The 17,554-nt window shown below is 39.6% G+C and overlaps 1 protein-coding gene across 6 annotated transcripts in view; it reads left to right on the forward strand.

Moving 5' to 3' along the window:
- The window catches only part of RBM20 (RNA binding motif protein 20), a 111,953-nt gene that overhangs the window by 22,148 nt on the left and 72,251 nt on the right, over positions 1-17,554 (forward strand). Inside the window, exon 1 of one of the 6 annotated variants that reach the window (XM_062607849.1) lies at positions 1,243-1,271. The exons of 4 other annotated variants lie outside the window; for them this stretch is intronic. In XM_062607849.1, the coding sequence (XP_062463833.1) occupies positions 1,258-1,271 (14 nt within the window). In that variant the 5' untranslated portion in view covers positions 1,243-1,257. Of the gene's footprint in view, positions 1-1,242; positions 1,272-11,412; positions 11,442-17,554 lie in introns of those variants that run through there. One more of the 6 variants, XM_062607850.1, reaches the window with a different exon arrangement.

Here is a 17,554-nt window from a genome sequence, read left to right on the forward strand (position 1 = left end):
ATTGTTGCTCTAGAATACAAGCGAAGGAACGCAACTGTGGAAGTCAAGGGGGAGTTTAGCAGGCTTGATTTCACCGCAGGGTTAACTAGGGCTCCTGCCAAGGTTTTAACCACTGCCATCCATCAAGCAAAATTAGGTAAAAACGTGCTTTTGAGACAGTGGAGGATTCTGGGGGGAATCTGACCTTCACTTGGATAGCTGACGCTTTGGGAAAAAAATGTTGGAAAAATAATGTGCATGCAGTTATCCTCCTTTTCCACCATTCCCTGAAGGACAGAAACGTTCTCCATGTGGTGCTGTTGAGCAGGAAGGGCTTTAGCCCTGCTCTGCTCTGAGAATTTGACAGACTGAAATGGTGTTGAATGGCCTGGGAGCTGTTATGGGGAAACTTGTGCTTGGGTTAGGTTAATCAGAAATAAGGTGAAGTGTGTGAGGGAGCCATTCCCAGGAGAATAATCAATCTTTGTGTATATGGGGAAAAGCCAATATACTTCTCCCCAGCTTCTTTGGGACAGCCTGGGCATTATGCTGGTGTTAAGTCGACCATCTTTTCTGGGTATTTTTCCATGCTTTCTCCATGTAGTCTTGGTCTAGCTGACATCAATGTTTTCTTTCCCAGCTATTAATAAAAATGAGAATGAAGTTCAGCTTATCTCAAGGTGCAGACTCAGTCATTTGCTTTTCCTTCCTCATGAGAGGGAAAGCGGCTTGTTTACAGCTTTAGTAATTGCAAGAGGTGAATGATGGGAAAGCTCAATAAGTGCCTTTTCCTTTGTGGATGTTATTTACCTGTGCAGTGACTGGGAGGTTCTGTGTACGTCTTTGGGAGTACAAGTGATTTGAAGCAGCAAACCAGGTTTTTTTCCTGGTTGAAAGGGTGCGTAGACTTATCTAGGGCTACAGCAGGGTATTAATAGCACATACTGCGTTTCCTTTGCATAAAAATACGAAGGGCACTTTGCTGAGAAAAAATCCTGCTGTGCCTTTATGTCTTTGGGACCAGCTTATCACCCAGCTAAAATTAAAAGGTGAAGTCAGGCAGTTCTTGCTCTCTATTTTTAAACTGCTTCAGCATCTGAATGTGAGTGTGAAATCTTTCTTTAGGCCTCTCTTAACTTAATTACCTACTTATTTAAAATATTCTCTTCTCAGATTGCTGAACTCTGTCTTCATCTTTTCTGTGGATGCACTTTAGTTACTCGGTGTTTGTTTAACTGGTTGTGTGCTTAATTTGCAGTTCTGTAGTTATTTACAGTGATGGAAGCCTCGTGGTAAGTGTTTAAAATCTATTTTGATCTGTTAAAGAATTAGCAAGTAGATGATGTTCTTGTCTGTCTGCTCTGTGCTTTTCCTCTGGAAAATGTCACAAGGAATCCCACTTAAAAAAAGCAAAACAAAAACCAAACCAAAACCAAATCAGTGAAAAGAATTAAAACGAATAATTTTTATTTGATCTTCATAATAGAAAATGATGTAACAACAGAAAATGTTTTGGTACACTTTCATTTATTGAAGCGTTTTGTTCTGTGCAGGCTTATTCCTATTTTATTTTGTTTCTGTGCCTTCTGTTTGGGTGGAAGGGGTGATGTGGGCGCAGCACAGGAGGTGCAGTGGAACTGCTTATAAGCCATAGATTTGTTCATAGAATTCTTCTATGAATTCTTCTATAGAATTCTTGTTCAAAGAAGCATAGAATTCTTCTTCCTACATTTTGCTGAATCTATGAGAAATCCCTGTCAACCACCTTTGAAATTACATTGAGTCCTCTTTGCTTGCATAGAGAAATAATGTTTTCCAGTCTCGTAGTTTCTTAGCCTGCAGAGGGTGTGCTTTCCTGCTTCAAACCGCCATCTCCCAGTGCGGTGCCCATCACTGTCTGATCACACTGCACTGAGAGCTCAGCACTGCACCCAGAGGTAGGAAAGGAAAAGGGTGTCTGTCTCTGTCCTCTGTGACATCTGTCCATCGATTCCTTTGACTCTCAGCTGAGGCACAGGCTGTGGGACTTCTTCCCCACTGATCCCTTTCACAGTGAAAAGGACACTTGTGAGACAACACAGTGTTTCTCTGCATCCTCCTTTTGGCTATTGATCCTAAACGTACTACAAAGTGTTCTTTTCCTTCTCAGTGTTTTCCTGGTTCCTTTGCTTTTGTCAGTGGGAGCAGCTGTAATACTAGAGATCTCGGGAGTCTTTCCTGCAGTTTCCTATGTCTGGTCAAGCAGTGATTAGGCTCCACTGTGCTGGTTTGTGTTTTGCCAGGTACCTGGAGCTGGGTGAGGTGGTAAGCTTTGAAAGCCTTCAAATGTTCTTGGAGTGTGCAGATGGAATTCTGTATGCAATCCTAGCTTTGACAGCTGGATGAGTAAACCAACTGTCTTTAGGGTGGCTGGTACCTGGGGATGGCAGTGAGTGTGGTTATATCTCCCCAGGCAGATCCCTCATGCTCTTGACCTGACTGTTATATTTCACATACATCCCTCCCCCCCTTACCAGGAATACTGGAGATCTCATAGGTTTGGGTGTTAGATGACAACACATTCATATTGCTGGTGAGAAACATGTTGCTATTCATGGTGTTTAGTGGCAGTATAGTTAGATAGCTAGACAGTGATGTTAAGTAACAAACCTGGAGCCGCAGTCTTTTGGACGCATCTTCCTATGCCAATCTTAGTACCTGGAACAGTTTGTGCGTTAATTTGTTCCAAGCTTCCACCCCCTTCTTGCCCTCTCCAGAAAACCCTTGGCAAACCATCTCTGCTGTAAACCCTCCTGCCTCAGTTGGCCACTGCCCTTTGTTGATGCTGTCCTGTCCTGTCCCACTCCCCTTGATTTCAGATTGAAAACTTTACAGCACAGAGGTTTTTATGTCTTGTAAAGAAATGCACATACCCCTTCTTCTTTCAGAGATGAAAAGTTGTATTTTAAGACTCTAAATATGGACAGGATGTTCATCTAGGTGATGGGGGTTTTTTGTATGGCTAATTATGTTCATAGATTTTCTTTTCTTCAACCAGAGACTGCACTCCAGTATTAGCAATGTTCTACTAACAGTACCCACAGAACTTCTGCTGCTGTCATTTTTGTCTGCATCTTCTGCTGCTTTTTAGCTTTTAAATCTGATTGGTTTTATAAGTTTGCATTTGTAAATGAACATAGATACTGTGCACCAGTGAAACATGTTTGACAAAAGCATCTTGACAGAATCAGTGCGTTTTAACCTTGTTCACATGCTTGTGTGCTTGAAATGGAGCCTGGAGAATTTGTCCTCTGGAATCTTACATTATGTTTTGGCTGGTGGAAATGAAGCACCTGACAGCATTAAGCTATCAGAAGGATTTCCAGTCATGGGCAAACAGCCATTCTGCATATGTTAATCCATGGCAGGAGATTTGGACAGCTCTTGATTTACTAGCGCTCATCTGTTCAACGTAAGCTGGAGATCAGCACAGCAGTTACCTTTAGCATTGATTGAAGAGTACTGAAAGGGATAGGAGAATTTTATGGGTATGGTGCAAATCTAGCAGAATTGCTAATTGTACTTCTGTGTAATCCTATCGGTGCATTTCTCAAGGTGGCCGAAGGAACTGTTTTATAATTGCTATGCTTGTTTAAAACTATCTTGCCAGCTTTGTCTCATTATGAAGCAGACTAACTTCTCTAATGTCCTTTTCTGTAGATTGGATTAAATAATGGGAGAACTAGAAACTGCATCTGGGTTTTAGCAGCTTGAACATTCATACATTGGTTTGAATGCTGCAGAGTTTACATGAACGGATTTATTTGCTGAGATAAATATATGGATTTAAAACTAGACTATAAAAATTCTTATGTTTTCTTCATATTGTGGCTTTGAATAGTTTTAATAATAGACTTTATCTGAAGAATTTGAAGCATCCTCATTTTTATTTCCAAACCGGTACATAGAATCAGAGAATAGTTAGGGTTGGAAAGGACCTTAAGATCATCCAGTTCCAACCCCTCTGCCATGGGCAGGGACACCTCACACTAAACCATGTCACCCAAGGCTCTGTCCAACCTGGCCTTGAACACCACCAGGGATGGAGCATTCACAACCTCCCTGGGCAACCCATTCCAGTGCCTCACCATCCTCACAGTACAGAACTTCCTCCTTATATCCAATCTAAACTTCCTCTGTTTAAGTTTTAACCCATTACCCCTTGCCCTATCACTACAGTCCCTAGTGAAGAGTCCCTCTCCAACATTCTGTAGGCCCCCTTCATGAAATGTATTTGTTTAAGCGGGGAATAAAGCTAAAAAGACAGGTCATAAAGCGGTGTTCACGAAAACATAAAAGTAATACAAAGATTCCTGTCATGTGATCTGGTATCAAAACCAGAGGAAATAACTGTCTTGTGTAGCATAACACTCAGGTGGGATAGAAAACGTCTATCTCAGTATTAATAATAAAGACGTATGCAATGTATCAATGTTTTTATGTATGCATGGGGTTTTTGGTATGTCTGTATTTACACACTTGCATACAGTTTTACTTATTTAAGGACATCATTCACACTTATATGTAGTTTTACTTAATTTAGAGATCATTCACAGTTTTAGCTATTGCTATTGCCAACTTTTCCCACCATATAAATGCTCCATTGTGGTCTCCCAGACAGCTGTTGTGTCCACCAGAAAGACCCACTCTTCTTTTAGCAGGGAATTGTGTGAAAATGGGGCTACGACAGTGATGTATGTGACAACCTATTTTGTTCTAGAGGTCCATTGGTTTCTTACCACATTTCTGGGGCTGTCTGGATGAAAGCATTGGCATGATGGAAACTGTCTTTACATTTCCAAGGCATGATTTTAAAAACAACCAAACAGACCTGAAGTGTTTGAAATTCAGTCCAATGCTTTGGCTTTTCTGTCAGCTGAGATTTCAGATTATTTCATGGCCTGTGGCATGACCTAACTTTTATAGAAGCTTCTATAAGATACTCCTTCTATAGGCTGTACCACACTTGTAATATATGTGTGATGAGGTTAGCCTGGCATGATTTCTTTTGAGGACTGTGGGAGCTGAGAATGTTATTAGAGCATGGGTTTGTATAGAGAATGAGTGTGTATGTATGTAAACATATTAGTGTCTATATACACATGGAATCATAGAATAGTTAGGGTTGGGAAGGACCTTAAGATCATCTAGCTCCAACCCCCCTGCATTACATATGTTTTCATGAGCTGTGGATAATAACCCAGTTGCGTATCTCCTGAGGGATACTGAATATTTGAAAGCAAAATGGGGATGGCTGCCTGGGAAAGCCAGTCCGGAGGTTTCATTTGCTGAGCTCTCTGCAGGTTGCCCTGTCAAAAAATAACACAAGGGGCATGGTGGGATATGTCAGCCCAGGGCTATCTGTAAAGGGGATCTACAGTGAAACTGAACGGCTGTGTGTTGTTGACCTTGTTGGCTTTCAGCCATGGACCAAGTTTCACACAAACGGATCTAAGTGCTGTTGTATAAACTTTGCTCCGTGTGTCAGAAGTGGTGCTAGTCCCTTGCTGGCAAGGAGCATGTCCAGCTTCTTCTGCAGCGAAAGCAAGAACTGCAGCACATGCATCATGGGCCAGAAATAAGACAGGATCCTCATGGGAAAAGTGGGTGATACTAAAGGCAACTGTGACTATACAAAACACAGTATTTGGCTGCTGAATTGTTCTTGGTGCATTCTTTGGGCAGCATTTCTCTTCAGCAGCTGACCATGAGCAGTATTTTCTGCCCCTGCCTGCACAGGAATAATATATAGCCCCCATGACTGCAGTGGCTCTGCCTCCTGCCAGCCTATTCCACCCTATTCACTGAGCTGTTTGGGGCAGCGACCTTAAATTTCTGTGTTGCTGCTGTCAAATGCCAAATCACACTCTGAATCTCACTGCATATCTAGCAGAAGTTGCTAACCAGTCACTGGAAAATCTTCAAATCACCTTGCTGGTTCTGGAGAGCTGTATCCTAGTGTGGTTTCTCTGAGCTAACTAATCCACTGCAAGACAATTTATCAGTGGAGAATTGCATTGGTGTGTAAATCAGTTAAGGATATAAGCTGAGCTTCAGATTTGTACTCTAGGTATGTTTTTTATTAAACACAGTACTCTACTTAGGGTTTCAGTAACATATTTTACAAATCACTGTTCAGATGCTCTTTCTGCAGCTTGAATGGTTACGTTATAAATGAAGAACGGATTCACAGTATTAGTGATTACCTTGTAATGTTTTCCAGATGGCAGAACGTGATGTATTCCGTACTGCCCAGTTTGTTTCACTGCACTCTATGCTCTAGCATACTCGGTAACTAACCAAGAGACTTCAAGAAGCTCATCAGGCTGTTACGACAATAGCTGGTTAATCCACACGTTGTTTTATTGTGTTATGAAAACTGCAGATTAAAAGCCACTTGGTGAATGCAGGAATATTGGCTGGTACTCAGAGCTCTGCAAGAACTAGATCTGCAACTCGGGTTAGCTTATTCACCCAAATGTAGTTTGAGATAAATGCCACTTTACTCAGGGCTGTGATGTAGTTTACATCTGCTCGGTTGTAAGTTTCTCCAGCAGCGCTGGGCCACGTTGATTGCTTTTCTATGGAGAAGTGATGGGAATGTTTGTTTGTTGTTGATTGTGTTGTTGTGAAATAAAACTGCAGCACTAGCATCACTGGTTGTGTGGGCACGGTGGCTAAGGTCACAGTAATTGCGGCTTGCAGTTGCTCATAATTCTGCCAGAGTTCGTGCAATAATGTTGTTTACTAACTGGAGCTTTTATTAGGCCGACAGACCATCATTTGAAAGGCAAACCCATCAAATTTAAGTAGGCACTTAGCTCAGGATTTTCTCAGCATTAATTGAAGGCGCCAGGGGTACTGCGCTGGGACAGGTGCAGTCTTGCTGTGCAGAGGCAGGATTTGAGGAGAACATGGGGAATGAAAGCTCCCTGTGCATCCTGACATCCAGCCGTGTACGGTTTCTCACTTGAACACACATCGAAGAAGGCTGCAGGGGAGATTAGGGCTGGGGAAGAAGGTTTCCCTCTACTGGCAATTATCCTGTAGAGTAGACACTTCTTTGGGTTATCTTACCCGTTTGTTAAGCACACAATAATGGGCTGGAGAGAAGAATAACAAGAGAGACATAAATACACAGTGTTAACTAGCTTCTGGGAAGGAGGAGAAAATGTCTTGAAGTGGGTTTAGTATCTTGTGATAGCTCATCATTTGTGGGGCAGCTGTCCCTAGGTTGCCAGTGATAGGACACAGATTACTGGGCTGGTTGATCTGATCTGGCTTGGCACTTCCTGCCCTGTCTGTGTGTGTTTGGATGAGGAAGGTTGGAACAGGAGTGGGATGCACTGTAAAGAAGAGCAGTTTCCAACACAGTTGTCATTTTGAGAGTTGTGCCATGTTTGCCTGTGTTGCTGTTTCACCCAGTGACTTCCTCATCTGGTTTCTATCATGCATGGCATTGCCTGGCTGATAGCTGTTGTTGTTTTTCCTTTATCATGTGTGGGGAATTCCACAGTTCAGTGTCAAAACATCCCCTGGTAGGGGAGGCGGGAGGAGGAGAGGTTTACATGATGCACATGTCTCCTTTTACAGTTTCCTGATGATCTTCGCTTTGGCTGCTTGTAGGGAGCATTTGTTGCTCATAGTCACTCAGTCCTGGCTTGTTTACTGACTCAAGCTGTCTGTGCTCACTGCGGTATTGCTGGTGATTAATGGGTTTTGCCGTTCTGATTTCTACAGCTTGTCCCATGGAACAAAATTAATGACAGTGGCTTTTGGAAATTGAGGAGTAGCAGAGACCTGATTACGTTTTCATTAAATACTCATCCGAGTCCAGGGCAGGGCTGTGTTGCTCAGTTTTACACAGCCTCTTTGCCGCTTTCTCTGTGTCTTTTGAAAGAGTACGTGCAAAATGGGATCACCAGTGAAATAAGGGCTGAGAGAGAGGACAGAGGAGGGCTAGAAGTCCTGACAGGATGGAGTTTTCATGCCTTTCCACTACAGCTCTTCTCCCTATCTTCCCCTATTCTTTAGCAGCTTTTCCTTCAGGTTTTGTGCTACACAAAACCTTTCCAGTCATCCCGATGTCCTGTCATGTCCTGATCTGCCAGATCCCTAGTTTCTTCTCCACAGAACTTTCACTAGTTTTAACTGCTTTTGTGTAAGAATTGGCTGCTTCTTCCTCAACAGCTAAACCTTGTGTATAAAAGCACAAAGAAGAAATATCCATTGCTATTTCCCATTGGCAAGAAATGCCACATAGAATCACAGCAGAGTGACACCGGGAAAGGATTTGTTCAGAAATCCAGCCCGCTGACCTGGTTTAAGATGATGGGAATGGAATTGCACCACTTGTTTGTGTGAGAGAGACCAGAGATTTTCAGAGGTGACAGAAATAGAAAACTTTATGTACTGGAAATGTAACATTTATCAAAGGCCAGGAAGTGCTCCATTAACAGCGCCTTTCTGGCACTACGGGGTCTGTACTCCAAAAACGTTTGACTTTGTGGATGGAGGGATCAACCGTAAAAGACATTACCTTCCTGGGGAGGAGTAGGGAGCCCTTTCCTGTATTTTAAAGAGACTATAAACCAAGTCTAAATCCTACCTCGAAGGGCAGAGTGTTGCTGTAAGCATAGATTTTGTGTTGGCTCAGCACACAGAGCGTATCTCTCATAGCCGTAAACACGAAAGATCAGGGTTGCATTTAGCCTATAAAAATCAACCCCGTGATATGTTATAGAAACTTGAGAAATTTGTGAAGATATTTTGAGTTTCATTTTGATACATTGGGACAGCTTTTAACATTCCATCGCTGTTTAAAGTGGTGCTGCCAGTGGGAAAGTCAGTTCATTGAAATACAGTGTCTGAAAAGATTTTCTTCGTCTTATGCTTTTTGTGAATGTACAGTCACCTTCTCATTTTAAGAGAAAGAAGTTATCTGTAAGCTCTCTGTCTAGAAGTGCATTCTGTTTCCACTTTATGGCTGAAATACTCCCATGTCACTTTTCAGTTGCAGTGGTACAAGACCATTTTAACAGTAATAAGTTAAAAAATGATACAAGTGAGATTTTTTTGCAAATACTCCTTTAAAATTCTTAATTTTAAACTGTTCCTGCTGTCCGTCTGTCAATCGGCTGTGATTAACGTTTTTCTTTCTACCTCAGCCCCCAATTTCTAATTAATCCCAATTAGGCAATTTTTGTTCACGAGTAGTGTGGTACCATATTTTGTTGTTGTTTCCTAGGAGCTGTGTTTATCTGAACCAGCAATGTCAGATTTTAACGTTTGTAGGAAAGCTGCAGAGCAAACCATAAACCACTTCAACATAAATCACTTCTTCTAGTCTTTAAATGTCAGGTTGTGCGTATTCAATTACGCTTTTTCTGTTTGAAGGTGGAGGTTTTATGAAGCAGCCGCATGGCATGGTCTGGTCAGTCTTTTGTTCCACTTAGAGAAAAAAGAACAATTTTGGCAGGAATTGTAGAGCAAGGATATCAAACTGTGTTGCTAATTTCACCCCACTGAGAATAGATAAGCTGATAACCATGCAGGCATCTTGTTCTGTGCAGAGACTCTTTGGGGTCAGTTCGGGGAGTGTGATGGAACACCCCAGTGTGGATGGGACAAGCAAAATGAATAATCACTGCAGCGATTCAATGAGTCAACAGTAACGTTTTGTGCCACATCAGACAATTTTACTGTAATTAAATATTTCCTAGTTAGATACGTTAAACAAAAGTTGTCTCACAATTGTTTATGTTACAGCTCATTCTTGCTCAGCGTATCAGTGCAGTTCTGCTCTCAGAGATGATTGCAAAAATGCCCCATTTTTGTGCTTATTCTCTAGATAATTTGAGCACAGAAACATAAATCATTAGCTCAAGAAGCTATTACTTTCCAAGAGATACTGGCTAATTTTTACTTTAAATTGTTTCACATTCTTGTATATATATGTTGTGCAGAAGGAAAAGACATGGTTTTGTCTGTATTCTATTAGGAAGATTTTATAATTGAGAAAACTGTCTTCCAAAAAGCAGGAGTTAATTTTTCTGGCAGAGGAAGTCCGTTTGGGGCTAGAATCCCAGATTGGATTGGCAGATCAAATTCTTTATCGCTTCTAAACTAAACATATATAATGTGAAAGCTATTTAGAGATGTCTGAATCTCCATGGTGCTATTTTGAATGATTTTTCAGAGCACATATAGGAAAAACCTTGAAATTTTTCTTACGTACGGTGATTTTTGCATATTTTCTTTATCACACTGGAAATAGCTACTTTGTTTAATTATGTGACTACAAATCTTTTAAATAAGAAGCAGTGCACATTCAGGTACAAATTTTAGGGATTAATGCTAATTTCATTTGGTTTAGTAGGGATATTTGTCTTGTTCTCTACACTGATACTTTATCAAATGAGAACAGTTAAGTACTACCCAATAATACCTGTCCTTTCGCTTACTATATACAGATGATTCCCCCCCTTGACTGAAATTTCTGTTCTCTCTGCAACTGTTCAAATCCCACTATACCTGAAAGTCTTGAAAGTCAAATACTAATTATTTCCTAAAGCTTTCTTTTAAATATCAAGGCTATTGGTAAAGTTTTCTTTTAGTAAAAATGTTGAGTGAAATGCAAATGGAAGATTATTTTCTTGTACAACATTAAAAATCACTTTTCCATACTTCTTATAGTGAAAATACCTTCATGCAACAATGTGACTTAGTCACGATGCAGAATTCCTAAGCTATTACAACTTTGAAGGTGTTTTTAAAACTTGGTTTCTGATCTTGAATTTTGAAAACACAGAAATTCACGTTATTTTATAGTTCTGAAAGAATCTCCCAGCTCTCAGTTTATGGTGTCTAGAATGTCCTGGTTTTAAATAGAAGCAGATTTTCCTTTAAAGAAAAAAAAAAAGCTTTGTTCTGCTGATTTGCAAAGGAGCCTGTGTGTCTCGGCTAGAACACGCACCCCATTTTTATTAATTTCTAATATCTCAGAAACTGGTTTATTTAATGTTGTCAGGAAGTTATAAAATTGTGCAGTGGAGAAAGTGTGAGTCCGATACCTGCCCATTCGTAATAGATCAAATGAGTTGATTAATAACGTCTAGTGGAACCTGGCAGATGATCCTGTCCATGCTTGTACGTGATCATTAATCTACGTACTGTAACGTAACATTAACTTAACAGGCTGTCGTGGCCTTAAGTTCTTTTTCAAGCACCCTGTTCCCTTTCAAAAGATAAACCTTCCATAGGCCACTGCTTACCTGTGTGGCTTCCGTGGTGGCTGAGATTTCAGTGGGCAACGTGTGCAGTTGAACCTTGCTCGCTTATGTGCTGAGCAAGAACATGGGGAATTACTGAACTTTTTTCTGTAAGAGGAAGAGCTCAAAAGCAAAGATAATGAATCAAAAAAGGTAGTGTATCCATTTAACTTGATGATACCCATTTGTTTTAATGACTTAGAATAACGTTTAATAGTTAATGCTATTTTTTTCCTAGGTCCATGAAAAGGAAGACAGCATAGGGTCTCTTACTGCTTTGCGTGCCTATGCGATCTTTTTGTTAGAAGCATTTGTGCCTCCAATGTGTAGTATCATTGTGTGGAGTAGCAAAGGCAGATGAAGGTCTGTGTTTTAAATCTTACTCTGAATGGGGTGGTGGTGTTTGGGGATTTTGTGAAGAAGACAACTACTTCTATTGAAAGCATAATGCACAGACACAAGAGAAGGGTCTTCAAGGGTAGCAGTTGTTTTTCTTAATTGATGCTGTTGCCATTGACAAACACGCTTTGCCTCAACCACAGTTCAGAGCTGTTCCCAAATGAGTTACAGCAGATACGGCTGGCGTTATATGTGAAGAGCTTAATGTGTTTTGCAAAAACAACTAACAATGAGATAACCATGGAAATGTTCTCTGCTGCTTTCAGATGCAGACAGTCTATTTTTGACCTGGAGACCTATATCAAGCTCTGGATTTTGTCAGGTCAGGGGGTGGGCATCAAAGACCTTATCTCTTTTTTTCCTATTTTGACAACATACCCTTATCCTTCCAGGGTCCTGCGGTGACTGCTTGATAGTGCTGGTATTTGAATCGCCTAGATAGGGGAAGTCATGAACCTTTTCTATTTTTAAGGATACTAGTTTCTAGCAAGGCTTAGTGAGCCGCAGGGGTGCAGGATGAAACTGGGGGAGAAGCCTGCTACTGAGCCCAGGGGCCATAGAAAAGTACGTTGCCTTCAACAGTGCTTTGTTAAATAGAGCTGTGTTAAAAGTATAAACTAGTGTTACATAAGCAAAAGCAATTTGGAAGTATTAAATATGTTATTGTGCGCTTCAGTTATTCAATTGTTTTTGTTTAATAGTTGCGAAAAGTGCATTTTTCTGGTGCATTTGGAGAATTTTCAATTAAATATTTTGCTTGTTTGTTTTTAAGGAGCACCACAGCAACTACATAGTGTTAAGGAAAAGCTATTTTTTGTGCTTTCTAAAAGATTTACAGTTTGATAAGCATATTAAGTTAGATAAACTCAATTATATACCTTCATAAAGGTAAGGAATTGAAGGAATCTTCAAAATAGCAAATAGAAGGAACATTAAACTCTGTGCAAACCATTAGAACACATAGAGTGCTTGGTCCATGTTGGAGTCTGGTAGTAGCCAGGTTGACTCACATTATGTTAAATGGGTTTTTTTTTTTTGTTTAACCATTTAGTATCTTGGCTTGACATCACTTCGCTGCCCCAAATTCTTGGACCCTGCAGTGTTGAAAAGCAGAGCAGTTTAAACTGCTTTTTAGTAACTGCAAAGTTACTCCTCTGTCTCTCTTGGTGGGTTAATAATGAAGCATTACATAACTAAGAAACTAGCTGTTTTCTTTGCCTTTATTTAGGATGGGATTTAAAAGTACAACAAAATACTGTAACCAAACTGTAGCTGTGAACATTTAAGAAATCTGAAGTTATAAATAAGGCACAGTTTTCTGGAAGAAATGATGAATTATCTACTCAAAAAATCTCGTAAGAGGTTGTGCATAACTTACCATTATAACAGTGTCATTATGGATAAATACTGGTGGTTTTGGCAAAATGATAGTTTCTTCTCTGTTCTCAGTCTCTCATGTCATAACTCTACTGAAGGGGAAGGGGCAAGGAGAAAGAGAAGGAACAATTTACTCACTATAGGCATTTAATTGATAAATGGTTCCTTGTCTAAAGACATATTTGTAAAATTTAAGCAGGAATTTGAAAGAGGAAGTGAAAATGTGTGAATTTCTGTGCTAACAAAAATGAATGCTCTTTCTTTTAGTCAGGTTGTATAAAAATGTGTTTATTAATAACCATTTAGTTGCCTCTGTCTCTTCAACTTAACCAGACCATGAAAAATGTATTGCAGGAAAATATTTTCCTTAGGGAAAATATGGAATTTTCTCTCTTCACAGCGGTTACTGAGAGTTTTTTGTGCCATTTGTTTGCATGCCTACCGACACGAACAATCGTTGTGTAATCGGCAGCGGTGGTGAATTATACCTCAAAACAACATTCAGGTCACAAATAATATGTATTTGAATTTGTGTTAGAGAAGCCTGTCGATAACTAGTATTTAACACCTGCATCTATATAATCTTATTAGGCAATGGATGCAAATCTCTGTATGAGGAGGAAATACTGCTTTGAACAAAGGAAAACTGAAATTCTTTCATCTTCCAGTATAAATTCTTAATCAGAGAGAGCATGGTCATCACAGTGACAGTTCACACAGTCCAGTAACTCATTTGTAAGGTCTTCCCTGGACATCTTCACTGTGTTAACTGCTGTATGTCTAGATGTTTGTTATCTGCTATATTAGTCTCATGGGGTTTTGTGTGAACTGATTTAAAATGACTGGAAAGAGTTTATGAAATCTGACTAACAATAACCTGACTTGGAATATTTCCGTGATGAATGGAAAGAAGTGCTATGTGTTGGTAATGAGTAAGATGAAAAAGTAGAAGAGCTGAACAGATATTCCTTGGTATCGTACTTCTTATTTCTATCAGAATAATTTCTCAGTTACAGTCTCAGGTGAAAAACAGGAATTAACTTACAACACAGAATGAATCATAGTTTAATTATGCCAGTTTTTTCCTGCAGTGACAAAGATCTTCATATTCTTTCAGAAAATATTGACAGTGTATCATCCTTATTACTAATTTGATAAATTCTTTCTGTTGCAGTCATTCCCACGAGTGTCACTCCTGTGTTAAATACATGTGCTCATAGTTGTTGTGTTAACTAAAAAATCCAAAGTCACTCTTTGTCCTAGGAGTTCGTAATTCCAGCTACATAGACATGTTAAATTGTTCTATAAAAAACATAAATTTAGCTGCTCTGAAGAGGATCTTGTGGATTTTAAGTGTAGATTAATCCCCAGTTACTCCTAGGACTAGAGGGGTAGATATGGAAATGTTTACCTGTTAAAAAGTGTACAATCCGTTTTATAGTTAATTGTATGTGGTTTCTGGTTAGAGGTCTGTAAAGCTGCCATATGGAAGTGTTTGTCTTTTTTAGTTTCATTCACCTGTCTTGAAATTGTCACAAAAAAAAGAAAGGGAAAAAGCTTACAGAGGAAAAAAAGAAGGAAAAAGAACTACAGTGCAGAATGAGCTACTTTGGTCCCAACCAGATCCACTCAATCTCTCCAGTTAGAGAGTTGGGATTTCTTCTTTAAGCCATTGATGTTCAAGGGTTTAAAAAGCCAAAATGTTCTACCTGGTAGTAGAAATGGCTTAACATCTGCAACATGTTGGTATTTCCTCTGCTAATATTTGTCATGGGGACTTCCTAAATTTCCCCAAATCCAGCTTGCAGGCTCTTCACATATCAAACAGGTAATACAGGTCATTGTATCAGGCAGGTAATACAGGTCAGTGCTGAACGTTATAGATTCCTTCAGTTGCATTTTGCTGTCCTTTCACTTGGAGTTTTCCAAACCAGTGACACGTATTTTTCTACGTGTGTTTTAGCTGGATTGAGAGCTATGGAAATTGCTTTTCAGCGGATTTTACCGCTGATCTTCAATATGGTTTGAGTATAACGTTTCTCAGTAAATGGAGCAGCAAAGAAAATCTGATAATCTCATTGCTGATGCAGTGTTGTATGTCCGAAGATTGGAGTTGCTAAACCACGAGCTAAACTCTTCAGTGCTGGCAGCGACCTGGTGTGTACAGCACTGAAAGCAAACCTATGAAAGAATTTAAGCTGCAAATTACTCATTTGCACAATATATCAGGAAGGAATTATCTTCCTTAAGAATAATTAGCTCTGGAGCAGTTCTTCACATGTATGTTTTTTACTCAGTGCCTATACATTACAGGTATAAAACTAATCTATTGTTTTTAGAAATCCTTTTATACCAATAAATACATTCCATTTTAATATGCCCAAAGAGCAGCAGCGAGCATGAACTCTTCCAGGAACATGTGAATACATTTTCTATTCCTTTCTGTATCTTCATCATTTATCACAGTGAGTTTGTACCCAAAATTAATATTTTAGAGACTCCTGTTTGATGCTTTTTGAACTGCAGTTGCATGCAAAGTTGACAAAGGCATCGTTTTGGGGGTTTCTGTTTGTTATTCGTTGATCCTGCTGGAGCTTGAAAATTTCCTTTTTAGAATTAGCTCTTTTCTTCGCCTTTCCTTAAGGAAACATGCCAGGGAATCCTCCACATGCTTTCTGGCATCGAAGCAAACTAGATGCTAAAGTCTAGTGTTAACCTTTGTTAAACAGCCCAAAGAATGTATAAATACTGTATTTCTCAATAAAATGACTGACGAAAGAATAGGAATCTTGGCTTTGCTGAGCAGGAAAATAATCTTATTGTGTTCAGTTAGTGATTTCAAGTACTGTGTTATGAATAACTGATGTGGAACAATTTGAAGCCCAAGCCTGATTAATTCTCATCGATGGGTGTTAAATCTTAGAGCTGTTACATTCATGGACATTTGTTCACATATATTTTGGGGCTTGAGAGAAAAAGCAAACCAAAAATAACCTTAAAATAAACCAACTGATGGACCTGTGGAGGTGCTGATAATCTTGGCCACTGTCATTGAAAAGTGCCTCCTAAAAAGCCCATGGAATTAGGGATTTTTTTCCTTCGTAGCACAACTGGGACACAGAAACCCCGTTTTCTGTAGCGAGAATGCTTGGACGCTCTCCAGTCGAGTGGGAACAAAGAGTTGTCTGTCAGGGTCCCAGGGAGCCCCCGCATCTGCTTTTTGAAACAGGATGTGGGGAAGGGTAGAAATCCTCTCCATCTGTGACGCTAGCATGACTTTGAGAACACCTGGAATGACTATACCCGGTATTGGAAGCTTATCGCTGGAGCTGATTTCTGATAGATTAAATGCCTTTAGGGACCGAGTTCCCGTGTTGTGTGAGAGCTTAGTGCTGGGGCAGATTTTCCACTGGAGGATCTGGACCCTAAAATCTGAACCCAGGACTCCTTTGGGAAAATGTACAATTAATTCAACAAATAAATTCTGGGCGATATTTGGTTTGTTTCACAAACAACAAAATAACAACAACAAAAAAACCCCTTTGAGTAGTTTTAGTGTATTTCACTATCCACTCAGAATTCTGTAAGCAAATGCATCAAATTTATGCCTTTATTTTCGTTAATTGCTTTTTGTTTAACTTGATTTCACTTGGGTGAATATCCAACAAGCACACAGCCAGGTTTGTTAAGGGAAATGCCTTCTGTGCTCAAAAGAGTCTTAAAAAAATACTTGTGCATTTTTAGTAGAGCCTGAACGTGTTTCCTCTGATCTATATGCAGTGAAACCAGCCTGAGTACATCATGTCATCAGTCAGCTTTTAACAGAATGTAATTCAGCAGTTACTCAGATAATTGGCTAGCTAATAAAAAGAAATACTTGGGTGGACAGTTTGTGAAGGGAAAATTGTTTCTATTTTTCTTCATATTAATTATTTCTCTGTCTCCCTTTTCAGTTAAAGATGCTGTTGGTGAATGCTGTTGACAATTTCAAATGAGTAGTGAGTTTAAGTTGATCAAAGCTGTCTTAGGTTTCTGTATCACGTTGAAAAGATTTGTTGGGTTTCTACTGTTTGTTTCATTTGCAGTAAGGAAGCAATAACAGGTTACCATGTCCCGGCTCTAACACTTCCAGATTTCAGGAATAACAATAACAAATCTTGTCTGGGCAACTAATAAAAACTTTGCTTTCTATTTCAAAGATTGTTTGTTTAAATCAGTGGCATAATTAGCTGCAGATTAATAAGTGTAGAATGAATATAAAAATAAAGAATCTGCTTCAGAATGGATGTTACAATATCGCTTAGAAAGCAGTGCTAATAAAAAATATTGTTACAGTCATCTTTATTTCTGGAATTTCAGAGTTTGCCGGAAAACTCTGAAATGTGGAAAGTTTGCCAACCGTATTTGTAGTAATGTGTTCTTGAAACTAGTAGGTGAGTAGATGACTGCGTTTTGTATTCACCCCTCATCATTTATGATAGCACATAATC

The sequence above is a fragment of the Pezoporus occidentalis genome, unplaced genomic scaffold, assembly GCF_034315485.1.
Source record: "Pezoporus occidentalis ecotype Australia unplaced genomic scaffold, CSIRO_AGI_Poc_V1 ctg127, whole genome shotgun sequence".
NCBI lineage: Eukaryota > Metazoa > Chordata > Aves > Psittaciformes > Psittacidae > Pezoporus > Pezoporus occidentalis.